The sequence below is a fragment of the Gouania willdenowi genome, chromosome 12, assembly GCF_900634775.1.
Source record: "Gouania willdenowi chromosome 12, fGouWil2.1, whole genome shotgun sequence".
Lineage (NCBI taxonomy): Eukaryota > Metazoa > Chordata > Actinopteri > Blenniiformes > Gobiesocidae > Gouania > Gouania willdenowi.
The window spans coordinates 28792415-28820263 of record NC_041055.1 but is presented as its reverse complement, the minus strand read 5'-3'; the positions used below and the strand labels follow the sequence as shown (position 1 = coordinate 28820263).

The 27849-nt window shown below is 35.6% G+C and overlaps 3 protein-coding genes across 7 annotated transcripts; 1 reads left to right on the top strand and 2 right to left on the bottom strand.

Moving 5' to 3' along the window:
* The first annotated feature begins 207 nt into the window (after window positions 1–207).
* Window positions 208–5382, top strand: spout1 (SPOUT domain containing methyltransferase 1). Of its 5 annotated transcripts, none has more exons than XM_028462842.1 (12): window positions 208–289; window positions 372–411; window positions 1388–1501; window positions 1574–1733; window positions 1818–1907; window positions 1995–2044; window positions 2376–2506; window positions 3377–3449; window positions 3549–3647; window positions 4724–4826; window positions 5012–5159; window positions 5267–5382. In XM_028462842.1, exons 1-12 carry the CDS (start codon window positions 242–244, stop codon window positions 5339–5341), a joined length of 1131 nt encoding a protein of 376 aa, XP_028318643.1. In that variant the 5' UTR covers window positions 208–241; the 3' UTR covers window positions 5342–5382. The 5 variants fall into 5 exon arrangements, with proteins under 5 accessions (XP_028318643.1, XP_028318641.1, XP_028318642.1 ...); XM_028462840.1 differs by having other exon boundaries at window positions 4979–5159; XM_028462841.1 differs by having other exon boundaries at window positions 1571–1733.
* Window positions 5383–6228: 846 nt separating this feature from the next.
* Window positions 6229–14893, bottom strand: st6galnac6 (ST6 (alpha-N-acetyl-neuraminyl-2,3-beta-galactosyl-1,3)-N-acetylgalactosaminide alpha-2,6-sialyltransferase 6). The gene is made up of 6 exons (XM_028462784.1): window positions 14819–14893; window positions 14365–14434; window positions 11400–11594; window positions 9790–10202; window positions 8318–8425; window positions 6229–7566 (listed from the first exon to the last, which is right to left on the bottom strand). Exons 2-6 carry the CDS (start codon window positions 14383–14385, stop codon window positions 7383–7385), a joined length of 921 nt encoding a protein of 306 aa, XP_028318585.1. The 5' UTR covers window positions 14386–14434; window positions 14819–14893; the 3' UTR covers window positions 6229–7382.
* Window positions 14894–18765: 3872 nt separating this feature from the next.
* Window positions 18766–27719, bottom strand: st6galnac4 (ST6 (alpha-N-acetyl-neuraminyl-2,3-beta-galactosyl-1,3)-N-acetylgalactosaminide alpha-2,6-sialyltransferase 4). The gene is made up of 5 exons (XM_028463078.1): window positions 27459–27719; window positions 24967–25110; window positions 21731–22143; window positions 20790–20897; window positions 18766–19587 (listed from the first exon to the last, which is right to left on the bottom strand). Exons 1-5 carry the CDS (start codon window positions 27468–27470, stop codon window positions 19401–19403), a joined length of 864 nt encoding a protein of 287 aa, XP_028318879.1. The 5' UTR covers window positions 27471–27719; the 3' UTR covers window positions 18766–19400.
* Between the last annotated feature and the right edge of the window lie 130 nt (window positions 27720–27849).

Genomic DNA, 27849 nt, shown 5'->3' with positions numbered 1-27849 from the left:
TTGCCACTAATATCAGTAAAAACAATACATTTAAAAATGTCACAAATAGTGAAAACTCAGGTTTTCACACAAAATGTAAGATAAATAAGATGTTTCTACACAGATAAATAGATTTAGCGTTTAAAATAAATTAAATGTGGGACCCGGAAGTCCAGGGCACATTTTTGCCTGTAGCTTTATTTTGAAATATGTAAATTGACCCGGAAGTACACGAATTCACACTGTCGTAGTGAGGTTAAAAATGTCTGACGGTGTGGCAGCGAAGAAACATAAAGCTGAGTCTTCTCAGGTAATGTTTTACTCTTCAAACCTGTGTATTATTGTTTTGTTTTTGTCGTTTTTACTGTTTTAATTTAACCGTGTATTTAAAGGCTCTGGAGCGGACAGACTGGAAGAAAAGGAAAGCGGAAGGTGAGTCACGTTTTAATTCAAACTCTGATCACTAGCTAGCTAATCAGCGTTATTATATACACTAAAAAAATCTCAAATTAATTTGACAACTTAAATAAATAAATAAATAAAATTGTAAGCTTCTGGTAAAAAAACAAACAAAACATCAACAAAAACTATTCATAAACATATCATGCATATAAATAGATACGTCTGTTGAGCTTTTCTAAGGACAAAACTAAGCTTCAATCCCACATTGATCAAATACAAATTTCTAGATTTTGAGATATTAACACATGTTGTAGACCAGCGATTCTCAACTGGTGGGTCGCGGACAGCTGGTACAAAATAAAACTACTTTGTGTCTCTCAAATTGTCTTTTATTTTGAAAGAGACTTTTCTTTTGACAGACATGCTGTGAAATGCATGTTGCACAGGAAAATATATAGATTTATATTTTTAAAAATGATCTGTGTGTTTTTACAAGCGATTTAATGACCGTGGAAAAATGTGGGTCCCAGGGTGAGACCAGTTGAGAACCCCTGTTGTAGACGGCATGTCTCAAACCCAATTTGGCCTCCAGGAGAAAGTGCAAATGAACTCAACAATATTTGCAGGGGCTCACAGTTTTTAATGTTAAACTGTTGGAAAAAAACCCTCAAAATTCTTTAAAAATCATTTTATTTTCATTAAATTATTACATAACATTTGCTTTAAATAAATAGAAATTGGTCACAAATCTAGGAAATTTGAAGTTAAGATCCTGTTGGGACTAATATTTATCACTTATTGCTTGGATATAGTCGCTTTCTGACATATTTAGCATTTTATGTATACGTACAAGTGCAAACTAGGGCACAATAATGTTGGAATTACTTGTTTTCCTGCTTAAAATCTGTGGCCCACTAGAGATCAAACTGCTTCGTATTTGGCCCCTGAACTAAAATGAGTTTGACACCCTTTCTGCCAATTGTCTCTGATTCTTTCTGAATGACAGTTAAAGAGGCTAAGAAGCAACGAAAAGAAGCCAAACTGATCAAACAGCTGGAAAAACAGAAACAGCTGGAAGCTGCAGAGGGAACAAAAGAAGAGCGAGGCCACAACAATAAAGGTAATGTAATCTGTGTTGTCACATGATTGTGGATAAAGTGACTGCAGCGTCTCCCTGTGTTGTGTACAGTAGGTCGAGCGTACACGGTTAGTGTAGCACTTCCTGGTTCAGTGCTGGACAACGCTCAGTCGGCTGAACTGCGTACGTACCTGGCCGGGCAGATCGCCCGGGCCTGTGTGGTGTTCGGTGTGGATGAGATCGTTGTGTTTGACGAACAAGGAGAAGACGTGAAGTGAGTAAAATAAACACAAGAGTCACATTTTGGATTCTTCAAAAAATCGTCCAAACGATTAGAGTTTTTAACGCGTCTCCGTAGGAGCGTAGAAGGAGAATTTAAAGGTGTTGGAAAGAAAGGACAAGCTTGTATTCAGCTGGCACGTATACTTCAGTACCTGGAATGTCCTCAGTGAGTTCATCTGTCATCAAAGAACAACCACCGCCATTATGCATGTTTATTATTGTAAATGAAACGACGTCTTTGCTTCGTCATCAGGTATCTGCGCAAGTGGTTCTTCCCAAAGCATCCAGACCTACAGTACGCAGGTAACACTGATGCTAAAGCACACGTTTCTGACACCATATGAGAATAAAGTCTTAATATTTTGAGATTAATGTCGTAATATTTTGGCAATAAACTTTTATGAAAATAGTAATATTTCATTAGAATTGTAATTTCATGAGATTAAAGTATTAAAGTCGTAATATTTTGAGATTGAAGTCATAATATATCAAGAATAAACTATTCCAACTTTAATCTCTTAGTGCTCTGATTTTAATTTTAATTTTAATGTGGCCCTAATAACGCAGTCGTAATTTGAGGATAAAGTTCAATGTTTACCTGTGTGTAGAGATGAAATGTATGTGTTTGTCTCAGGGTTGCTGAACCCTTTAGATAGTCCTCACCACATGAGAATAGACGAGGAGTCGGATTACAGGGAAGGAATCGTCCTGGACAGGCCGGCTAAGCTGGGAAAAGGATCTCTGGTCAACTGTGGAATGAGAAAGGTGAGCTCAGGATCTGATTGGACTAATTTAATAATGTACAGTAGTTTCCTTTCTGCAGATGCTGTGCTCCTTTGCTAATGTGATTAAGCTGATACACATATTGCCAGTTTTATGACCATGGGTGTGGCCACCGTTATATAGGGAAACTATTTCAGAGGCTTTTTTTTCTTCAGAACATTCCATTCACTCACCTTTTCCTCATTTAATAGAGAAACGGCTTCCTCTGAAACTCCGCAGGCACATAAAAAGTCACGTAAATCCGTCACGTCAGCCTACTGTACTCATGCCATAAAGCTAAAGTAACTCCCCTGAATGTAAAAAAAAGTATTTTAAATCTTTAATTCTGACTTTAAACTCAGAATTCTGACTTGTTTCTCAGATCATTAATATTAATAATAATAAAATATTGGACCTTGGGGGTTTTGTGTTGTTTTTTTTTTCTCGTGGTCCTAATCCTCTTCTGTATAAAAACCTCAAACTTTCACCAATTTAATCAAAAAATGGCATCCATAAATAAAAGTGCACTCGTTTGTTATTAGAAAGGAAAATACTGTGCTTTGATTGAATTATGTATCTAATATTAATAATAATTAGTTTGTCCTTGGTTATTTTAACAGTAAAATCAGGTTTCTGCAGTAAAACACATTTTCCACTAGGGGGAGCAGTGGACTACCACAGTGTAGATGAAGCTCAAAATCTTATTATTTTTACCTTTAAAATGCTCATGAGTTCTGACCCACATTTTACAAACTTCTCATTTAGTTCACGGATATTTGTAGATTTGTCCGTTAAAAATGGACGACTGAGAAAACATTATTAATTAAAAAAAAAACACTGAGCCTTTCCTGTTTCTTTGCTTTTGTTTTCCAGGAGGTTCGCATTGATAAACAGCTCCAGTCTGGGCTCAGAGTCACCGTACGTCTGACTAAGACACAGAATCAGGGTAATTTCACACTTCTTTAGATCAACTCTATTCTGTTGAAATGTTTTTAAATCACATATAATGAAATAGTTCATTTAATCTGTGCTTTGTCTCCTATAGAGAGTAAAATATGTAAAGGAGTCGTCGTTGCTCCTCACGTCCCCAGAACTGAAGGAGGTCTTTATTGGGGTTACAGCGTCCGCCTGGCATCATGTCTCAGTAGGTTTCATCTTTTAATGTATTAGTATTTTACTTTCAACACATGACTTCCTCACCTGATCTCATCAGATTGAGTTTAGTCACTTTCCAACTTGTTACTAATATGTTAAACCTCCTTTTTAGGGTCGTGACCCCATTTTTATAACTCAAATTTCTGCCGACCCCAAAGACCTTTTTTTTCTTTTAGAATTAGTTTTTAGTCATGTTTGTTAAACTGTGTTAGAAATACAGAGTAGCCATATTTTTATACTGCATTTTACATTTCAACTGGATTTATTTCTGAGAAATTTGAACATTTTTAAACCATTTTTTATCAGTATTTTTCAATTAATTACTAGACATTTCAAGGGACACCATTTCAATTCTAAACGTGCCCACGTGGGGTCACGACCCCAAGGTTGAAAAACACTGTGTTCAGGTTTCATTTATTCAGACGTTTTCAGGAAATGTACTTTGATCTCCCGACGTGTTTCGACTGCCAACTGTCAGTCTTCCTCAGAGGCATCTGCTAATCACTTTGATGTGTCTACAGGAGTTCTTGCTGGGCGTGGCCAACTCCCTTTTGCAGAGACCATCGGGCGACAGAGGGGCGTGGCTAGCCAGAAAGATTTCACAAGGACAAAAATGTTGCCTGAATAAATGAAACCTTTAACACGGTGTTTTTAAAACCTTGGTGTCGTGACCCCGTATGGGGTCACTTGGAACTTTAATGGGGTCCCTTGAAATTTCTAGTAATTAATTGAATAATAATGATTAAAAATGATAAGAAGATCAAAGGAAATTTCCAGAAAAAAGGTTGTCTGAATAAATTAAACCTTAACAGTGTTTTTCAACATTGGTGTCGTGACCCCATGTGGGGTCACTTTGAATTTAAATAAGGTCCCTTGAAATGTCTAGTAATTAATTGAAAAATATTGATTAAAAATGATCAGAAGATCAAAGTAAATTTCCTGAAATGAAAGTTTTCTGAATAAATGAAACCTTTACATATTATTCAAAAAAATAAGATAAAATGAACTTGCTGGAATTATTACAACTTGTTTAGACATGACGACTGGTGTGTTTTGTCACAACAGGTTCAGTTTTCACTGAAAGTCCGTACAAAGACGGATACGACTTGACCATCGGCACGTCGGAGAGAGGAAGCAGCTTGGACCAAGCGACGCTCTCGCCTTTCAAGTGAGTTCAAAGCCAATAAGTCAACGACAGTTAGCAAAAACGTCCTTTAATCGATGTTAGCATGCGCACATGCTAAGTCATGATGAACATTGTAAAAAACCGTAGAACTGTTGCATGCTGATGTCAGTAATTAACTCAAAGCTACGCTGCAGCGTAACAGAAGGAACCCGTCCGTCGTGTTGTAGGCATCTTTTGGTGGTTTTTGGGGGTCTGCAGGGCCTGGAGGCCAGCGTGGACACGGACCAGAACTTGGATGAGACCGACCCGAGTGTTTTGTTTGATCTTTACCTCAACACGTGTCCCGATCAGGGCAGCAGAACTATCCGCACAGAGGTGAGGACGGACAGAACCAATGATCAACTTGTAAACAAAGGTTTTTTTTTTTTTTAACGACCTGAACAATTATTAATAATTGTGTGTTTGTTTTTATTCCATCATAGGAAGCCATCTTGATTTCCATGGCAGGGCTGAGGCCGAAGATCAAAGGAGCAAATGATTCCGTTACAAATCTGTGATGAACTTTTTATACAATAAAAATGTGGGTTGAAAAATATAATCAGTCCATCTGATAATCTGTTTAAATGCTGGTAATGATATGTATGCGTGCATGGTTACACACACACACACACACACACACACTCTCTGAGATACTAGCTGGGTTTCCATTACAGATTTTCGCAAAATAAAAGCGATATTTCAAAATGCCAACAAAGTATAATTGCACTTTGAACTTGTTTCCATTAAAAGTTGTTTTGGAGCCTCGTAACTCCAGTGAAATCTCATCCTGTGAGACTTTGCCGCAAGAAGATGGACGCTCCAAACCTCCGTAGAACACTGGCAGTAATCATTTTTAAGTAAACTGTAATGTTAAGAAATGTCCCTGTCTCCTGTCTAAACGAAGCGCGCCATGTTTTCACACTTGGCGACATGTACTGGTATTTGCGGAAAAAGTGTTTCTAAGCGCTTTTGCGACACATTTCAACGTCAAAACATCTGAAATTCCTCCCCATGAAAGCAGAACAACTTTTTAGCGATATTTGAGCGTTTTTTTTTCTCGAAATTCAGGTGTTTCTATGACTAGTTTTTTGTGCGCTATTTAGATTTTGCGCATTTCGGAAGATAAAGGAAACGCAGCTCGTGTTACATTAAGACATATCTAATCCATTTCTAAGTGTTGCCTCCTTTTTTTAAGTCAGGGGTGTCAAACTGATTTTGGTTCAAGGGCCAAATACGGTATTTCCAGTTATAAATTGGACTTAAAGTATGGAAGGCATCAACAATATCAAAGCAATAAGTGACAGATACTTAAATGTCCTTTGATTTATTTAGTTTTCTTGACCATTTTTATCTAATTTGGGGAGATTTTATCTCCCTGATTGCCTTTGATGGTTCTTTTGAAGTTTCACTTGACTTCCATGTAATAGTTCCAGTATAAATTATTTTGTCTTTTTGAACAGTATGTAAGTTGAGGTTTCGTTTATTCAGACAAGGTTTTTCAGGATTTTTTTTTATCTCCTGACATGTCAGGAAGACGACGAAATGAAACTCGTTGCAACTATTACAATTTATTTTTCTGTAATTTTCACTAGCGCTGGGCAATATATCGAGATTCAAGATGTATCGAGTTTTGTATTTTGGCCATATAGAAAATTATAACATCGCCTATATCAATATATATTTATTTTATAGCTTATTTTGTATTAAGATTATTATTTTAGGAGTCGCTGCTTTCACTACTCTTTAGAACAGAATAAAAAGCTCAGTTAGATGATTACTGAGTGTGTACTAACCCAGATCTTTCCCTAAACAAGCCACACTACAGAACTCACTCACACGTGCTGTCCCTTATAGGGGAAAAAAACCAAAAGTGGCACATATTGTGCTGCTGTTTGTTAATAAATGTGTCTGTGTGGCATCAACAAATTTTACCCTGAAGTGTTTATCTGGTCTGACTTTATTTAAAATAAAATAAAAATTAATATTTATATCGTATATTACTATTTTGAAAAATAATAATGATACATGAATTAGTGTCCATATCGCCCAGCCCTAATTTTCACTGTAATGGACGCTCTAAACGGCCGGATTTGGCCCGCGGGCGTTGAGTTTGATACGTGTGTTTTAAGTGAAGAAAGAATATAATTCCAATTTTTGATGCTAATAAAGTGTTTTTCAAACGCACAACACAAAACGTGTATCACACGACACCTTTGTACAATCCATGTGCAACGCATTAGTGATTATTACCATAAATATAATTGGTTTATATTTATACTGACCATATATGTGTGATAGAGAGTTATGTTTTGCAGACTTGATGTAATATTTAAGTAGAGGTATTTTTTGATAGAAACTTACTGCAAACACATGAGTCACAATTACAATTTCTATGACAAAAATATAAACACGTTTTCTTTAAAAATCCCTTTCCAATGTGTCCATATTTATAACACGCTTTTCTCTTTCCACGATCCTCCTAAAGAACAGTTTCAGTTTCTAGAAAGAGTCGATGTTGAGGCTTTAGTGAAATAAAATCCATCGTTCCCTGCTGTCCTCTCACCACTCAGGATGAGTGAATGAGATGTTGTACAGCTTGGCCCAACGAGCAAACACCTGCTTCTCCGTTATGAAGCGATGGTGGTTTCCTCGTCGGCTGCTTTCGTTCTGTATGTACGTGACACATTCATCAGGTCCTCTGGGTTTGTAGTAGTGGTAGGGGATCTTCTTCGTTCTTGGTTTTCTGTTGGAAACAAAATGTTTTTACAGTTTGAGATGCAGCCCCCCACCCCCACACACACACATTTATGGACTCTACTATGAAGCTGGATTTCCTTTTATCGCGCTAACTTCTGTGCTGTGCTACAACACTGGTTTTCTTCTTACTAGAGCTGGGCGACACAAACTCATATCTCAATATTTTTTCTCAAAATGGCAATATACGATATAAATGTTGATTCTTTTTATTTAATTCAAATAAAGTCTTACACGAAAGACAAATCTGGGATAAATTTGCTGATGCAAAATGTGACACAGGCAAATTCACTAACAAACAGCTGCACAATACGTTCCACTTTTTTTCCTGTAAGGGACAGCATGTGTGAGTGAGTTCTGTAGTTTGGCATGTTTAGGCAACCTTGGGGTCAGGACCCCTTTTTGGGTCGCAAGACCCTGGAATGGGGTCACCAGATGCCTTCAAGAATTTAAGAACATTTTCTGAACTACACCAAACTTGCCAAATTTGAACCTGTTTTCATCACTTTTTCTTGCTCCTTTTTGCTACATTATTCCCATTGATGCTACTTTTTCTGCCTGGGTTAAGTGAACGTGTTTATAACCTGCTTCATAGTGCAGCGGCTCTGTGACACAGAATGTTTGGTTAGGTTAAGCCCGCTAACGGAGCGATATCCCAGATATACTTATCTAGCTTTGTAGTACAGCCTAGGCCCATAATGTGTCCTATCATTGTGAGACGGTGTTGTTTTCATACTCACATGCAGTGATTGGGTGGAACCATCCCATACACTTTGATGTTGTCACATATCTCAATGGCTATGACCATTGTGAACCAACCTGTACTCAACCAGGAGTGAGACTGTTGTCTGGAAGGAGAGAAAGTTGATACACAATCATCAAACTGTGTTAACAGCAACAGTACGGGTGTAAGAAAAAAATCAATTTGGCCATATATAACGTGATATTTTATTGTATGGATCCAAAAAATGTCCAAATTGATTTTTTAAAAATGTTTTTTAACTAAAAAACGATTTAAATGCGCTAACATTTGCAAAATGTGTCACTAGGTGTCAATGAACCACATCAGACCTGGTTAAACTACCTCATTCCATGCATTTTAGTTTCATTTATTTTCATAAAACATACTGGACACTTTTATAGATGTATGTGGTTAGTTTTTTTCCACAAAGAATTTAAGAACTTAACAGAAACAGAATCTGTTGTAGAAGCAATGTTTTTGAAAATGTCATTTGACAATTTAATAAAAATACTCCTTGTTTTTGAAATGTGTGCAAGAATCACAGTGAAATACCATTTACTTGTTTGCTCATGTTAAAAAAAATAAATAAAAATTGTATTTCATACCATTTTGTACTTGTAAAAGCTAAATTTGTAATGATTGATATGGTAATATATTCGGGCTGGGGGATTTTGCCTTATATAAAAAAAAATATTTTTTTTAAATGCACTTAAAAATGTCTGCAGACATCAGATATATTGTCAAAAGTGCAACTTTATTGCTGTGATTGTCCTCGAGTTAAAATACATAGAACAATCCCAAAATAAAAAGTAAATGACTGTCATTCAACAATTTCAAGCTTTAACCCAGATTTAGGCAAAAGTGCAACAGCAACTTCACAGTAGCTTAAATGTTCTGATTAAGAAATCGGATAACTACATATTTTATAACATTACAGTTAAAAATAATAATAAACTCTACTCTTAGCATCTCAGCATATTGTGAATAAAACATTAAACATACCTGTGGCACACTTATAGCCTACTCAAAGGGTAAACAAATGTAAACAAAGGGGGGGCTGGCTCACATCGCGTTACGGTAACCCACAAGGATGGAACGGAAAGTCCAAAAAAACTGGTAGGAAAAAATAAAATAAAAAAATGTAATTTTTTATTTTTTTTTTTATCTCAAATTTGCAATATAAAAATTGTTTTTATCTACAAATCAGATAAATCAATTAAATCGATTTTTTGCCCAGTCCTACGATATATTGCAATATATATTGTATTGTTTAGTATTGGGATATATCGAATCGGGACACAGTGCTCACCCCAGTCCAAACCTAAAACAAAGATTTAAGAATTTGTAAAGATCATAAAGTGGTGATGGAGTTCGGTAAACCTAAAGAAAACTTGAGAACATGCAAACTAACCAAAATCTGACATTGTTCATAAGATGGGACCTGCTAAACATCAGAGCAGCTAAACTCACCTGTCCCGTCCCGTTTCCCGATGAAAAAGGCTGTCAAACCTCCTCATTTTATTGGCCGTGATGCCGAAACACGACAGGTTGCTGTAGGTCATGCTGACCCTCTCGATTATTCTGAACAAAGTTCCTTTAGCTTCTTTTCCGATCTTGTTGGGGGGTCCCCAGAAGATGAAGGCGGCGTTGGCGTCCGTGCGGTGCAGAAGGTCGTTGGGCTTTCTGAGAACCCTGAACACGCTGGAGTGGGCCACCACTCTCAGAGTGGTCCTGTTCCCCACGTCAGACTCAAAGCCCAGCGTGGGGGCGTCGTTCATGCGGATCACACACTCCGTATGGTCGATTTCCTCTCCTGCTCGACTCCCCAGGACGTGGCTGGAGCTCGTCACTAGTGCGCAGTCGTGACAACGGAGGTTCATCGTCTGAGAAACAGAGTGAGAAACAGTGACAATGATGTAAAAATGTACAGCTACAGATTAGAGGTGGAATAGATTAAATAAACGGTCAAGAACTATTGGATTATTTTAGGACGTAAATACAAAAATGTAGTTATCATAAAGAAGCATTAAAACAAAATCAAATACACATGCACATTAGTACCTGAGAGCTCTCACAAAGTCTAAGCAATGATATAGAATAAAATGTTAAGGTTTCCTCTATTCAGATCAGCAGACGCCTCTGAAGAAGACTGGCAGTTACTGCTTCTAAACATCCACTGGGTTTTATGTTAAGGTTTCATTTATTCAGACAGCTGTTTCTCAGGAAATTTACCTTGATCTCCTGGCATGTTTTGACTGTCCACTGCCAGTCTTCTTCAGAGGTGTCTGCTGATTGCTTTAATGTGTCCTTGACTTCCGCATAATAATTCCAACAAGTTCTTTTTGTCGTTTTTTTGAATCATAAAATAATAATAATAGCGCATTGTGTGTTTTTGGAGTCAACGTGTGCATTTTTATTGTTAGTTTGTGTTTTTTTTTTACGTAGTTTTGTGTTTTTGTTGCCAATTTGTGTGTTTTTAATTGTATTGTGCATTTTTGGAGTCAATTTGTGCATTGTTATTGTAAGTTTGTGTATCATGTGTCATTTCATGCGTTTTTGTAGTGAGTTTAGTGTTTTTTCATCATATTGTGCAGTATTGGAATCAATCTCTGCATTTTTATTGTCAGTTTGAGATTTTTTATGTAGTTTTGTGTGTTATTGTTGTCAGTTTAGTGTATTTTTAATCATATAGTGTATAGTGCATTTTTGGCATCAATTTGTGCTTTTTTATGATGATTTTGTGTTTTTGTTGCCAATTTGTGCATTTTATTGTTAGTTTGTATATCTTTGTGTCATTTTGTTTGTTTTTGTTGCCAATCTGTTTGTTTTTCCAGTGAGTTTAGTGTGTTTTTCACCATATTGTGCAATATTGGAATCAATTTGGGCATTTTTATTGTCATTTTGAGTTTTTTTTTTACGTAGTTTTTGGAGTCATTTTGCATTTCTTCAGTAATGTATGTTTGTAGGCTCAACTTTTGCTGAATCAAGTTTTCTAAAAGAGAGTATTCTATAACTGTGGCTATTTACCTTACGATCACTGTAATCTACATTAAGACAGATCATGAACAAACTACGTGTACCTTGTTCCCATAAACCGGCACATATCCATCTTTTGTGGACCATTTTTTTAGATCAGTGGCTTTGATGGCATGGTTCGCGGCCATGTGAAAGGGGGCGTAGATGGTGTCGTTGATGTTGTTGGACCCTAATAGGATGAGGAGGGTCATCAGGATGAAGATGACAGAAAAGATGGTTACTCTCTGGCTGTGCTGCGACTGCAGGGGAAACAAACAGTGGGGAAACGTAATGATTAAAGTATTTTCTCCAACACGAGAATCACAACAAGAACGAAACAATAAAGGGATTTTATATGTAAATATGCACCTAATTTTTACCATTTCAGCATGACGAACCATTGTAGGTATAACAGTGGACAACAAACTATAACACATAAGACTTATACAATCTAAGGTTTCAAAAAACATTGTAGTAATAAACAAAATTAAAAACATTCTTGAGTATGATGCTCTCCGCCTACTGTACTGCATGTTAATATTACCGTATTTAACTTATTGCTTAGAAATATTGGGTAACAACTACAAAAGCTCACTACATACTCTCTTTTTATTACAAAAGCGTGCTATAAGAGTTATACATAAAGTTGGTTACATCAATCACACAAACTATTTCTTTTTAAAATCTGGACTTCTGAAGCTCACTGATTTGGTAAAACTATATATATTGCACTCCTTTTATACAAAGCCAAAATCTAGAAATGATTTTGTAAAAATGAAGGGCAGTATAACCTGGTAACGTTAAAGTTCCATTGGTGGGATCCACCAGGAAAAGTTGGTGTTCGTGTGCGGAGTACTACACTGGAAGTTTAAAAAGAAATATAAAGGGAATATGTTGTCAGAGTACGGAAATGAAGAGGATTATTGACGACTGAAAGTGAATTTTGCAGGAAAAAAATGTATATATATATTTAATAATAATAAAAGGCAATAACAGTGCTAAAAAGATTGTTGCGCTCGAAGACGCTTAACTATAACAATAGTGGTGATTTTTGTAACTAAAAAATAAATAAATACATATAGACTATAAAGATAAAGGGTGTATCTGGGTGAACAATGTGGGACATGTTCTTAGTATAACAACGACAGGAATATATATAAAAAAATAAAACTGTTACATATAAGAGCTTGACAATAGATTGTGATCTACTAAAGTACTAACCATTGTTGGTAACATATCTTTTTGTATATTTATATGTGCATATATAATTATGTGTACATGCATATGTATGTTTCTTGCATGTAAACTGTTTATCTTATAACTGTTAACTGTTTTGTGAAAGGAAGCGACCACTGATATGAATTATGACAATTACAGGAGTGGGAATTTACAAGTTTACTTCCTCCCACTCCTTTTCGTGTTTATGTATATATGAAAGTATGTTCATTTGAAAAGAGTCATGTGTATATGTAACGTACATTTAACTCAGAATGAACAATCAGTCACTGAAAAACCATTGTACTGTGGTTGCCACTAGTTTTAATTGAAAAGTGTTGGATCGTTGTGCCTGAACTAATGCCATTAGACAAGAAGCAGACTTTACTGTGTGGGAAAAATGGAAAAGATGGAAAGGAAACCACTCTGTGTATTTTAGTGACCGCGTTAGTAACCAGAGAACTGTATTTCTATAATAGCTAATTTAATTATCCAGGGTGGTGTCTCTGTTGTTCTAGGGGAGGGCTCTCGTATTCCCTTTTTCTTACTTTTGAATGCAAGTACACACATTTCAAAGAATTTAATTTTGTAAATAAGTGGAAAGAAACCGTATTTAGTTATTTCTGAATATGTTTATTTATCATTTCTGGTCATCTCCCTCCTGATGTGGGACCAAGACTGATCCTTTTCAGTTCATGTTCTAATCAAGATCCTTTACATCATCATTTTGTGTGTTTGTGGTGTCATTTCCAGGTGGTGTTGTTATTATTTAAATTATTCTCTCTCAGTGTGTGTTTTTGTTGTCATTTGGTTGTTTCTTATGTCGTTTTTGCATGTTTCTCTGTAATTACTGTGTGTTTTGCAGTGATCTTGTGTATTTTTCTCTCATTTAGTGTGTCTTTGTTGTCCTTTTGTGTGTTGCTGGTAATAGCAAGTATTTTTCTTTCTTAGTGCATGTGTTTTGGTGTCATTTTGTTGTTGTTTGTCTGTTCATTTTTTTATTTTTATTATTTGTATAGCGCATTTCATACACAAGGCAACTCAATGTGCTTTACATGATAAAACATTCAATTGTTTAAAATCAATAAGAACATTTAAAAACATCAGTAAAATCAATTAAAATCACCAGTGAAATCAATTAAAATCATCAACAAACACAGTACATCAACAACATGACCAAAAACCTCTCTCTCAATCATACGCAGTAGAGAAAAAAAGTGCCTTTAACTTTGATTTAAAAATGTTCACATTAGATACTGACTTCAGCTCTGCTGTAAAGCTCAGTTAGATGGTTAATGAGTGACACATATTGATCAGCTGTTTGTTAATAAATGTCCCTGTGTGGCATTTTGCATCAGCAAATTTAACCCAGAATTTTCTTTTTGGTCAGACTTTATTTGATAAAATTATCAAGATTTATATCGTATATCACCATTTTGAGAAAATATATTGAGATATGAGTTTTGGTCCATATTGCCCAGCCCTAGTAGGAATGTTCACAGCATTTCGATGTTAATAAAGGTCGACCTACTTGATTCTAATCACATAATTGTATTTAATATGTGGTTGATAAGTGGGTATTTGTAATTTATTGTACACTTCTCTTAAAATATAAGGGATACTGGAGCGTGGTTAGGCGTGTGTGTGTCTCTCTGTTTGTGTGTGTGTGTGTGTGTGTGTGTGTGTGTGTGTGTGTGTGTGTGTGTGTGTGTGTGTGTGTGTGTGTGTGTGTGTGTGTGTGTGTGTGTGTGTGCGTGTGTGTTGGATGGAGATCATCAGCAGCAGGACCAAACGGTGCCGCACCCTCTTTCTTACCTTACTGATCCTGAGCCCCATGCTTGATCACCACAGACAACACACGACCTGTGACTGTCTGTCATTGTACCTGAGATTAAAACACATAAAAAACACAAACACCAGTCACAACACGGCCATAGTCATTAAACAGATCTCGTTTTTTTTATTACATTAAATATATTTAATCATTGGCAGCGTTAAAGATGAATAACAGTCTTATTACTACCCATATTATCACATATTAACGACTTAATCACTGCCTAGTGTGGATAATTATACCACGCTCTATTTCGCGGTTAGTAGAAAAGCGTCGGATAAATAAATGTATACATTAACACCGTATTGTTACTGCGCTACCTTAGTTTTGACATCATCGCACATTTAAAAAAAAAAAACACACACACACACACAAAGCGTCTGAATAAAGCAGGATTTACACACGTTAAATACATGTTTGTGTCCGTATGTTTACCTCGTCATGGTTTTCACCGTCGGTTGTTCTTCCTCCTCCTCCTCCTCCTCCTCCTCTTCTTCTTCTTCTTCTTCTCTGGTGCCCCCATCTTCCTGCACCACATGACGTCACGGCCTCGTGTCACTGCAGCACGCAGACGAGATGCAACTTTTCTCTCGTGCACATCTGCAGCGTCCATAAACACGACGTCGTAAAAACACTTTAACGCAATGGAAAAATCGCAAAAATTTGGTTATTCGTTATAATCGAGGCGTTTTTTAGCCCTTCATTCTAGGGTGGGCACCGAAATAATAATATTATTGCATTAATATCATATTGAAGAACCTGAAGTAGAAATTCAAATAGATTTTTTTTTTTTTTTAAATAAAATGTGTTATTTTAAATTGTGTATGGATAAAAGTATGGAGGTCGATTTGTGTCTTATTCCCACCAGTAAGAAAGAAAATAAGAAAAGTGAAATAAACCTAAGTCATAATAATGAGACACTAAGTCATAATTGCAAGATAGTATCACCATATACTAAGTATTTATACTTTGTATATCATAAAGTATCTCATATTTATGACTTAGATTTATTTTTACTTTTCTTTGTTTTTGAACATTACGGTAGATTTGTGTCCTCGTTATTTATTTAAATAAAAGTTTGCTTCAATCAAAAAAGTATATTCTATTTAAAAAAATACTTGTGTAATGTATAAGTTTTGACACGCAAAAAAATTGTTTTTAATAAAAAGTTTTTTTTTTATTGAAGCAATGAATTATGATTAAAAAAGAGGTTAAAAGTCACAATAATGAGTCAACATATGTGACATTAAGTGAGAAAAGTGGTAGAAAGTGCTGAAAAGGCCTTGAAAGTGGAAAAAAATGTGCAGAAAAGGCATTGGAATTTGATTTAAGAAGTGGGCGTGTAATGTAGCAAAAAATACATTAAAAAGAGAAAAAATATGGCAAGAAAAAGTGATGAAAATAAGTTAAAATATAGAACGTTTGGTGTAGTTGCAGAAAAAGGGAAAAATAAGCAAAAACCGACTCAAATCACTTCAATAAAAAAAAAGAACTTTTCAACCAAATGCAATTTTTTGCATATCAAATATTTATACATCCAAAGGTATAACAAAGTATTTCACAGTTCTCACTTTGGGGTCGGGACCCCATTTGGGGTCACCAGATTACTTCAAGAAACAGAAACAATTTGAGCCCCATTTTTTGCTTATTTATACCCTTTTTTCTTGCAGTATTCTTGCTCTTTTAATGCATTTTTTTTTGCTATATTACTCACATTAGTCCATCACATTTCAATACCTTTTCTGCACATTTTTTTAACTTTCAACTTTAGCCTTGGAATCAATGGTGTGGCATTGAAAATAAAATATTGGCACTGAATCAAAAATCATAATAATCAAAACTGAAAATGGAGCTTTGGCATTTCAATATTTTCAATTTTCTCTTTTCATTGCCATGAAGACACAAATCCACCTCTATATTAAGGGAGGTAAAAAAAAAAATGAAATTCAAAGTACATTCATTTAACTAATAGTAACTTATATAATATCCTGTTTGTGCAACATCCTGAAAACAAATGAAGGATTGGGGCTGTGATGAACAGTTAAGCCTCTGTTTGTCCAAAGAACAGAGTCCGGATCCTGCAGGATTGTTAGTTTCAGTCCTTGGAGACCAAACAGCTGCTGCTCAGCATTTACTGGAATGCAGATGGAAAAATCAATGGGTTTCAGTAACTCAGTGTGGTTATTATGGGTTCTCACTGTTTAAAATGTGTGTGTGCAGAAGAAAGGATGAATGAGTTCATCTGTGTATGAATATCACTGTCAAATACCATGTTATTCACTTTATTATGTATTATTTAAATAAATAATCAAGTTCAGATTGTCATGCATGTGTGTAGATGGATAAAGAAAGTTGAAAATGCAAATAAAAATCAATAACATACAATGAATGTCGAATGACTGACAGCAGAGTTTATTGACTCGGACATTTTTGGCACACGAGCCGTAAAACATGAGTCAACTTCCTGTTCCTGATTGTGCTTGTGTAAAGCAACTCATTGTTCTGATTTCATTTACATTTCATACCTCATCTGTAGCACAGAGCAGAAAATAAATACACTTGTTTGAGAGTCTTTGGATAATTCAACAAAAGTGTCTCAGTAAAATTAATTTCATCTGTAACAGAGAAAAGCCAATACAAGGTCAGAGAAATCCCATGTGGTGGCAATAGAAATACTTCTTTTCTTGTCTTTTTGTTGGTTTTGAGCTAAAAAGTTGTAACAGTAGCATTTATTAATGGATGCAAGGTTAAATATGTCAGAAAACAGTGTATATGAGGAGGTCATTTGTCCGTTTGTTCTTGATAGAAGAGAAAATGAAAGAGAAAATGTCACAAACATGACTCAGTATAATGGTAAATGGATGTGATTTATATAGTGATTTATCCCTACACTGAATTAGTCCCAAAGCGCTTTACATATCAGCTCATTCACACACACATTCACACAACAGTGGGACAGCTGCCATGCAAGGCGCTAGTCAACCACTGAGAGCAACTTAGGGTTCAGTGTCTTGCCCAAGGACACTTCGACACATACACAGGTATAGACTGGGATCAAACCCCCAACCTCTCGATCAGATGACGACCCCCTCTACCACCTGAGCCACGGTCGCCCCATAACGATTACCAGAGTTTTCATGAAAACTGCAGCAGTAACAATAAAGTAGGGTTTGTCATAAATGTAGTCAATAGAGTGACTAACCAACCATTTCTTAATAATCTCCATCTTTAATATCAGATTCTAAGAATCTACATTCAGAGGTTAATCTAATTTAATCAGTTTGTAACGACTGAACCAAAACCTCCACTGTTATTTTCCACTTCCTGTGACATAAAGGTGCGTATTTGAAAACTGTAAACATGGAATAAAGCAGAGGTGGACGACTGCACATCAGGGGCCAAAATATGTGATTGTCTGTTCTGAGGGGCCACATGATGAATATTCATGTCAGCATTTAGAACAATGATAAATCAGAGCAACGATACATCAGAGAACAAAGATTTTTGTGTGATATTATTGTCGTTTCATGTGTTTTTGGTGTAATTCTGTGGATTTTGGGACCACTTTGTGAATTTTGTCTTATTTGTGCCTTTTTGTTGTTGCCATGAGTATTTTTGTTGTGGCTTTGAGTGTTTTTAAAGAGATTTTGTTTATTTTTCTGTCATCTTGTTTGTTCTTGTTGTGTGTTATAAGTCATTTTGTGTATTTTTGTGTTTTCGGAGCAATTTTTTGTGTATTTGTTAATGTTTTTGTTGTTGTTTTTTCAAATTTCTCTGTCATCTTGTATTTTTTTTCTCTTTTGTGTTTTGGTGTCGTTTTGTGTGTGTTTGGGAGTTTTTTTTTTTTTTTGTATTTTTGTTCTCTAGAGTGTTTTAGTGTCATTTTCTGGGGGGTATTTTTGTTGTTGTTTTGTGTGTTTTTGAAGACATTTTGTGTATTTTTCTGTCATTTTGTGTGTTCTCGTTTTTGGTGAGATGAGCTGTTTTGTGTATTGTGGTCATTTTCGGCTTTTTGTTGTCATTTTGTCAATTTCTCTGTCATTTTGTATATTTTTCTCTCCTTTTGTTTTCATTTTGTGTCAGCGTGTCTGAAATCAATTTGTGTTGTCCCTAGTATTTTTTTGTGTTTTGGTGTCGTTTTTTTGAATATTATATATGAATTTTTGTATAATTTTGTGTTTTTTAAGACATTGTAGCTATTTTTCTGCAATTTTGTGTGTTCTTGTGTTCTGAATTGTTTTTGTGTATTTTTCTCTCCTTTTGTTTTTTTATTGTCATTTTTTGTGGGTTTTTTATTTTAATTTTTTTAGATCAATTGGTGTATTTTTGTTGTTTTTTTGTGTCATTTTTTGTCATTATGTGTATGTTTCTCTCCTTTAATGTTTTTTATTGTGATTCTGAGATCAATTGGTGTATTTTTGTTGTCTTTCAGTAGTTTTTGTATATTTTTTTTTATTTCAGGGGTGCCCAATATTAAAAAGAGGGCCAAATGTCGGCCCCGGGCCAGCAGTCGCCCACATCTGGGATAGAGTTTTACGTTGAGAAAAAACTAAAATCAAGGCACAGCTTTGAGAAAAAAATCTAAATTTTTTGCCTTTGCTATGAAAAAGGTCGGCATGTGTCGTATAACAGTAAAATTGTTACGAAGTAAACCTTAAATATTAACATCAAAAACACTTTTTTACTTGGCTTTGTGTTGTATATCATATACTGTATTAAGTCCAACCCAGTGCATGATATAGTAAGTGCAAGGCCTGTCTATTCTTAGTTTATTATTATTATTATTATTATTATTATTATTATTATTATTATTATTATTATTATTATCGGACTATAGCTAAAGGCACCATACGTTCATATTCAGAGTAAACAAAAAAAATCTATAATTTGTAACAATGGCTCAACAAAAGAAGTAAAGCGTAGCTTCAAAACTCTATTGCACACAACTCAAGTGTTTCCTCCGACAACCTGATCATCTTCAGTAGAATCTCCTGAAACTTAAAAGGTCATTTTCTAATTAGAGGTTCCATGACGGGTGTTTGAAGACGATCTGGTGTTGTTTGGCCCATCTGGCGAAGATTGATTTCTCTGTGATGAATCGATGTCCTCCACGTTTGAAGCGTTCGTGACTTCTGTACATCGCGCACTCATGTAGTTTGTATTTCTCGTAGTAATGATACGGTATGTTGCTACGATCTCTACGACTGCAGAGGAGGAAGAAATAAACATCAACTGAGGTTATATAGAAAACACAACCTGTGCTAATTTAGTCTAAAAATCAACTACATTTAAGTGACGATAATAAGACTGTGACTAAGTTTAAAAAAAAAAAAACATGTTAATGAAAACTATATCAAAGTATATTTAAAATATGTTAAGGTTTCATTAATTCACATAACTTTTGTTCAGGAAATTTACTTTGATCTCCTGACGTGTCAACTGCCAAAGTTCTTCAAAGGCATCTGCTGATCGCTTTGATGTTTCCTTGACTTTCGCCTAACAGTGAAAATGTTGTTGTCAAAACTATATACAATACTGTATATTATAGTCTAGTTTTAGTCAACTTAAATGTGTTACGATATAGTCGACTAACATAAACAGGATAAGAGTTTGTCTGTTTTTTAAAGATTTAATTGTTTTTGATCAACCTGATATTGGATGGTATTACCATTATGTTTGTCAAAACACATTTGATGCGATTGATACACATGATCACATGAATTCTGATAGGATTTCATACCATGTGATAAAATTATATTTTCGTCAACTAATAAAAACAAAAATATAATTACATCACCTGGTATGAAATCTTATTTAAGTCGACTAAACCAGAGGTCTTCAACCCCCGGACCGCAGACCTGCATCCCTGCTGCTAATAAAGTTGTTTACGCAATGGATTCACGTTTATTATTATATTTAGAAAAAATGAGGCCAGTTTTCATGCCTGTCGTATTATTTTATTTTGTGTATTTGCCCCCCACATCTTAAAGGCCAGTCCGTGAAAATATTGTCTGACATTAAACCGGTTCATGGCACAAAAAAAGGTTGGGGATTGAAACTAAGTTGCATTTCAGTCAAAACACTGTGGATAAAACTAAAACCAAATTTGCACTGTGTCAAACACGAACACCTTGTTTATTTATTTTTCTATATTCTTAAATTATTTCAACCCTTTTTGCTGCTATTTTAATGCTGCTGGAAATGTAATTTCCCTGAGGGAGCCTTCTAAAGTGATCAATAAAGTTCTATCTAATCTAATCTAATCTAATCTAATCTAATCTAATCTAATCTAATCTAATCTAATCTAATCTAATCTAATCTAATCTAATCTAATTTAATCTAATCGAATCGAATCTAATCTAAAATGAAAAATGAAACTCAAAGCTGTATTTTCCAGATTTCTCACCTGCAGTAGCCATCGTCGATCATTCCGTAAACAATGATGCTGTCGCACATTTCTCGAGCCAGGATCATAGAGAAGAATCCAGTGCTGAGATATGCACCTGATTTTTTCCTGTGTGATGAGACACAAGGATTTACATGATATAATAAGTTACTAATTATTAATTACTAAATAGAATTAGTTACTTAAAACAAAACCAGCAGTGATTGATTACACGTAATATACAACTCGTAATCAAAAAGGCGTTTCAAAATAATACAAGGGCCACGAAATGCCTGCATATATTTCGCCACTGAAATGAAAACACAAAAAATGCACAAAACGTTTCGATATTCTCAAAAACACGAGTGTTCTAGCAAATGATCTTCAATATATTAATCTGTGAGGCCTACACTGTCTATCTCAAACATATAAATAAAATAAATTGTAATATGTAATGTTGAACATTTTCTCAATAAAATGTAAAAATATGAATACAAATTTATATAAGGAAACTTTAATATTGCATTTAAATATTTAGGTTGATATTCCTAACATGTTTGTAAAAAAAAAAAAAAAGATTCCTAGCAGCTTTAAAAAAATAAAAAATTTACATATTTTTATTTTTTAAATGTAGACTTAATATTGAACATTTTCTCATTGAAATGTAAAAAAAAGAAAAGAATCTATATAAGGAAACTTTAATATTGCATTTAAATATTTGTGGCTATAAAAAAATATATATATATCATCCCTAGCAGCTTTAAATGAAACAAATAATAAAATAAAATACATTAAAATATAGACTTAATATTGAACATTTTTGTAAATCACTTTAGAATATATGCATTGTATAGAATGACTGTATGTAACACTATAAAATAATGTATTGCCTTGTACTTTATTAAAATATAATTCATGTGAATGATAGCATTTGAAATCGGAAAACGAAATGCACATGTTACCTGTCTTTTCCTGTTTCTTTTTGAAACACACCGTCACAGTATTTAACTTTGTCACTGGTAAAAACATAGATTCCCATATGTGGATACTTATTGGCCAGTTTTTGGATGTTGTTAAAGACGCGAGCTTTCCCGTCCTGCCTCATGTTCCTCTCAGGACCCCAGAACACATAGGTGGTCTCTGGAGAATCCTGAAAATGGTCCTTCTCGTTTTTCATCAGGATGGAAACACTGGTGTGAGCAACCACTCGGACACTGGAGCTGCTTCCCACATCTTTCTCGAAACCTTTTGTGGGTGCGTTGTTCATGCGGATCACACACTCTATTTGATCTATTTCTTCTCCAGCTCCAGCTCCCAGCATCTGACCTGAACTGGAGACCAGTGCACACTGGTTACAGTGGAGGCTCAGGAACCTCTGAAATAAAAGAAGTTGGTATTAGTGGGAAACAATGTCCCACAACAGACATTTACCCCTTAAAGCAAGTGTCAATGTCAAGGCCCGGGGGAAGGCTGCTACAACAAATCGATAAAAATTGATAAAAATCGACTAATAAAAGCGTTGGCAATGAATTTCATCATCGATTCATTGCGTCGTGGGATTTACGTCACTGACCGTGACGCAGAGCTGTCTGATTCACTTGGAGAGCTTTGTGTGTGTGCGCATGAGAGTTTGTGTGTGCGCGCACCACAAGTGTTTGTGTGTGCGCACCACGAGTGTTTGGGTATGTGCGCACCACGAGTGTTTGTGTGTGCGCACCACGATTGTTTGGGTATGTGCGCACCACGAGTGCTTGTGTGTGCGCACCACGATTGTTTGGGTGTGCGCACCACGAGTGTTTGGGTATGTGCGCACCACGAGTGTTTGGGTATGTGCGCACCACGAGTGTTTGTGTGTGTGCACCACGAGTGTTTGTGTGTGTGCACCACAAGTGTTTGTGTGTGTGCGCACCACAAGTGTTTAGCGCGCAGAGCATTTGTGGCACAAAAAAAGAGCAAGTGTTTGTGTGTGCGGGCAGAGTATTTGTCTATGTGTCTGCACCACAAGTGTTTGTGTGTGTGTACGCGTACCACAAGTTTTTGTGTGTGCGCACCACAAGTTTTTGTGCGCACGCACACAAGTGTTTGTGTGTGTGCGCACCACGAGTGTTTGGGTATGTGCGCCCCACGAGTGTTTGTGTGTGCGCACCACGAGTGTTTGGGTATGTGCGCACCACGAGTGTTTGTGTGTGCGCACCATGAGTGTTTGGGTATGTGCACACCACGAGTGTTTGTGTGTGTGCGCACCACGAGTGTTTGTGTATGCGCGCAGAGCATTTGTGTGTGTGCTTGCATGAGTGTTTGTGTGCGGGCAGAGTATTTGTCTATGTGTCTGCACCACAAGTGTTTGTGTGTGTGCGCACCACGAGTGTTTGTGTGTGTGTGTGTGTGCACCACAAGTGTTTGCGTGTATGTGTGCACCACGAGTGTTTGGGTGTGTGCACGCCACGAGTGTTTGTGCACGCACCATTAGTATTTGCATGTGTGCGCGCACAAGTGTTTGTGTGTGTGCGCACCACGAGTGTTTGTGTATGCGCGCAGCGCATTTGTGTGTGCGCTCGCATTAGTGTTTGTGTGTGCGGGTAGATTATTTGTCTGTGTGTCTGCACCACGAGTGTTTGTGTGTGTGTGTGTATGTGTACCACAAGTTTTTATGTGTGCGCGCACACAAGTGTTTGTGTGTGTGCGCACCACGAGTGTTTGTGTGTGTGTGCACGAGTGTTTGTGTGTGCGCACCACAAGTGCGTGTGTGTGCGCACCACGAGTGTTTGGATATGTGCGCACCACGAGTGTTTGTGTGTGTGCGCACCACAAGTGTTTGTGTGCACGCACCATGAGTATTTGCATGTGTGCGCACACAAGTGTTTGTGTGTGTGCACACCACGAGTGTTTGAGTATGCGCGCAGAGCATTTGTGTGTGCGCTCGCATGAGTGTTTGTGTGTGCGGGCAGAGTATTTGTCTGTGTGTCTGCACCACGAGTGTTTGTGTGTGTGTATGCATACCACAAGTTTTTATGTGTGCGCACCACGAGTGTTTGTGTGTGTGCGCACCATGAGTGTTTGTGTGTGTGAGCGCACCACAAGTGTTTGTGTGTGGGCCCACAAGTGATTGTGTTATTGTGTGTGCATGCAGAGTATTTGTGTAAAAGCACAAGTGTTTGTGTGAATGACACTTTTATTTCAGTTTCATCAACTTAAGAAAGGTTAAAATGTGCTTCATGGATAAATTGTGTTTTGAAAAAATATCTGATTCATCGACTAATCGATTAATCTATTGACCGATTAATCGATTATGAAAATAATCGTTAGTTGCAGCTCTACCCGGGGGCCAAATCCGGCCCTTCAGAGCGTCTGATTTGGCCCACAGGAGAAAGTGAAAATGACAAAAAACATGAATCATTGAGTAAATTACCAAATAATTCAGTTGTAAATTGTTTTTGAAAGAACTAATTTTTTTCCAAAATCCTGCAATTTTTCTTAAATTCTCCCTAAATTAAAAAATACTTTGTCAAAAACAAAACTCAAAGGACTTTTAAGTATCTGTCACTTATTGCTTAGATATGATGTTAAGGTTTCATTTATTCACACAACTGTTCCTCAGGGAAATCTACTTTGATGTCCTGACGTGTTTTGACTGACAACTGGCAGTCTTCGTCAGAGGTGTCTGCTGATCGCTTTGATGTTTCCTTTGAAGTTTCCTTTGAAGTTTCCTTTGAAGTTTCATTGACTACTATTTCTTTTTGAATAACCATAACATATTATTCAAAATGATTTTTTTTTTCCCGCGGAAATCAAGGAAACTTCAAAGGAAACATCAAAGCGATCAGCAGATGCCTTTGACAAAGACTGGCAGTTGTCAGTCGAAACATGTAAGGAGAACAAAGTGGATTTCCTGAGGAACAGCTTTCTCAATAAATGAAACGTTAACATATTGTTCAAAAAAATCTTGCTGGAATGCTTAGATACTGTTGATGCCTTCCATACTTTATGTATAACTCATAACTGGAAATGCAAACTTGGGGCACATTATTTTTGAAATTGTTCGTTTTCCTGCCTAAAACCTGTGGCCCACTAGTGATCAATCTGGTCCGTATTTGGCCCTTGAACCAAAATTAGTTTGACACTCATGCCTGACAGTAATAATAGAGGATATTGTGTTCCCATCATGTGACACAGTGTGTTGTGTTTTTAAGCAACAAACCTGCTCCACGCTGCCATTACCGATCCTCTGGTAGTTCTGTAGAACCCTGCTGTGCTCTGCAAGTGACAAACTATCTTGTGTGATCACATGACTAAACCAAAACAAGGTGAGGCTCAGGCTGAAGAAAAAAAGCCACTTGATCATCTAAAAAAGAGAAAAAAAACAAAAAAATCATAAAGAAAGAGTACAAATGCTGTAAAAATTTTAAAAAGTGTGCATAGTAGGGCTGGTCGATATGGATCAAAACTCATATTTTGATACTTTTTCTCAAAATGGCGATATATGATATCAATCTCAATATTTTTAACTCAATAAAATCTTACCAGAAAAATAATTCTGAGTTAAATTTGCTGATGGTAAATGCCACACTGGCTAATTTTTTTAACAAACAGCAGCACAATATGTGCAACTTTAGGCTTTTTCTTCTCTAAGAGACAGCACGTGTGAGTGACTTCTGTAGTGTGGCTTGTTTAGGGGAAAGTCTGGGTTAGAATGCACTCAGAAATCCATCTAACTGAGCTTTTCACGCTGCTGTGAGATGTAGTGAAAGCAGCGACTCCTACGAGTGTTTTAATACAAAATAAGCAATAAAAATATAGATTCACAGTGTTTATCGTCATGTGCACAGAAAGGAAACATGTTTCCTTGTACAATGAAATTCCAACTGCTGTCCACACAGGATGAATGCCACAAAAAAACAAAAACAAATTTGAAACAAAGAACAAAAAACAAAACAAAGAAAAAAAATGTATAATAACAATGATTATAATTATTTAAAAAGTAATAAAGGTAGAAATTATAGAAAAATTAAATATAAAGTGTATTGTGCAGTGGGTGAATGAATGGAGCAATACATTGATATAGGCAATATTGTAATTTTCTATAACACCAAAATAGAAAACTCGATATATCATGAATCTCAATATATTGCTTAGCCCTACTACCCCAGAGACTTTTTTACTCCTTAAAATTAGTTTTTTCATCATATTGTTTATACTGTGTTACAAATACAAAGTCGTAAGGTTTAGACAATAAAAGCCAGCTCAGACATTATTCTTATACTACATTTTATTTTAACTAGATCTATATCTTTGAGAAAGTGAAAGCAAAGAATGCAGTTGTTGTGTGTGGTGTTTTAATTTGAAAAAAGAATAATAAATATTTAAGTTCTTTCAGTTTTCTGCCTGTTTTTGAAAGATAAATAAATGCAATTAAAAAAATAAATAAATCATTTTAATCAGTAATTTATTTTATTATTACTGATGTTTCAGGCGAGCCCACATGGGGCCACGGCCCCAAGGTTGAAAAGCTACACGATGGACAGGGATAGGTTGTGAGCTTTTCAATCACAGAAAACAATGTGTGAGAGCTTTTAACTTCAGAAAAGTATTTGAACAATCCTTCATTAATATTAAGACAAATATGTAAACAGAATATTTAGAACCTGCTTTACCAGCAGAGCTTTTTGGTTTTACTACTAAATATTTAATTCAGAATCAATTGCAACATGTCAAGTGTAAAAATTAGAAGACTGATTTTATGGGTTATTTTTTCAAGACATTTTAGACAACTTCTTACTCTGATTTTTGGGTGCAGTCATTTCCAAATACAACATGACTTAGACTAGTGACTACAGCATAGTTGGCTAAGTGATTGTGACCTGGTTGCCTAACAGACAACCAGTCTTTCTTGTAAAACGCTAATGTTTTAAATTACAAATGTGTAACTGGAAACAAAACAAAAAAATGTTCCAGAAAAAACACCAACTTAAGCTTGAACAAAAAATACAAAGCAAATAATAATAATACACATGAAATCATCAGATACTTGTAAAGGCTTTAAAGCCTAAATATATTTAACATTTTCAAACATTTGATAAATAGACGGATAACAAAACAAAGCTAAACAAAGGACTTCCTTAAACCATGAAGTAATTATCATTTTTAAAAGCGTATTCTATTATGTGTTAAGTTTTGTATGTGGTTTTGAAGGAAGAAATAAGGTACAGGAAGTAAAGTAAAGATACAAATAATAATAAGTAATAATCATTACAATGTTAAGGTTTCTTTAAAGTTGAAAAAGCCAACATAAACAGCATTTACACTGTAATAAACAGTAATAACGCTTTGAAATGCATCAATCACACTAAATAATTATTATTATTTTTTTAAATTAAATGACTTTTAGACTAATCCACAAGTAATTTATTAGGATGACAATAAAACAGAGTATATACTATTATTGTGCAATTCTTGCTATTGTATTGCATGGAATGCTTTTGTAACAACACCTTTATGAAATAAGGCAAACCAAGCTTCGATTTTAAGCCCAGTTCACATGTAAAACAACAGCTGGATTTGATGTTTCGAGTAATTTCATGTATTTTTATATATTTGATCGATTTTCAAAGGGCGCTGACATCGCTGCGCATGTGTAGTTGAAACACTGAGCTTGCCTGCAACAGGTATCGCATTAAATAGGGTTTAACTTACCCGAATTCTCATGTTGGGATATTAGGATTAATCTCCAAACAGACAGATTTATTTTTTTCACCAAGGTAGAAGACACTGGATGGTCCCAGCCATGATCTCTATTTTTCCATGTCGAAAAATAAAAACTTCTTCTTGTTTACGTCCGTTTTTCAACCATCAAATCACCTCAGCTGCCCAATATTCTACTCTACCACTCCATCATGTTTAAAAAGTCCTGTTGTTTGCCATTCAACCGCTTTCTCTCTTATTACCAGCAAGATTGAAAATGTATTCAGATGACAACGGTGTATGTAGGCGTACTTCCTAAAGACATTTTCAAAATAAAAGTGTACTTAAAAATAAATAAATAAATAAAATAATGCAGGAAATGCATTCACCAGATGTGTAAAGA

Bases quoted from the DNA above. Each gene is read 5' to 3' on its own strand.
- st6galnac4 (XM_028463078.1), bottom strand. The intron at 20,898-21,730 runs GTAACATGTGCA...CTCATCACACAG, and splicing joins AAAGAAACAGGAAAAGACAG to GAAAAAATCAGGTGCATATC. The intron at 19,588-20,789 runs GTGAGAAATCTG...CCTCCTCTGCAG, and splicing joins ATCGACGATGGCTACTGCAG to TCGTAGAGATCGTAGCAACA.
- spout1 (XM_028462838.1), top strand. From the start codon at position 242: ATGTCTGACGGTGTGGCAGCGAAGAAACATAAAGCTGAGTCTTCTCAG. The intron at 412-1,387 runs GTGAGTCACGTT...TCTGAATGACAG, and splicing joins GAAGAAAAGGAAAGCGGAAG to TTAAAGAGGCTAAGAAGCAA. The intron at 5,160-5,266 runs GTGAGGACGGAC...ATTCCATCATAG, and splicing joins GCAGAACTATCCGCACAGAG to GAAGCCATCTTGATTTCCAT.
- st6galnac6 (XM_028462784.1), bottom strand. From the start codon at position 14,385: ATGGGGCTCAGGATCAGTAAG. The intron at 11,595-14,364 runs GTAAGAAAGAGG...TTTCCCCTGCAG, and splicing joins TGGGGCTCAGGATCAGTAAG to TCGCAGCACAGCCAGAGAGT. The intron at 8,426-9,789 runs GTGAGTTTAGCT...CTCTCCTTCCAG, and splicing joins CGGGAAACGGGACGGGACAG to ACAACAGTCTCACTCCTGGT.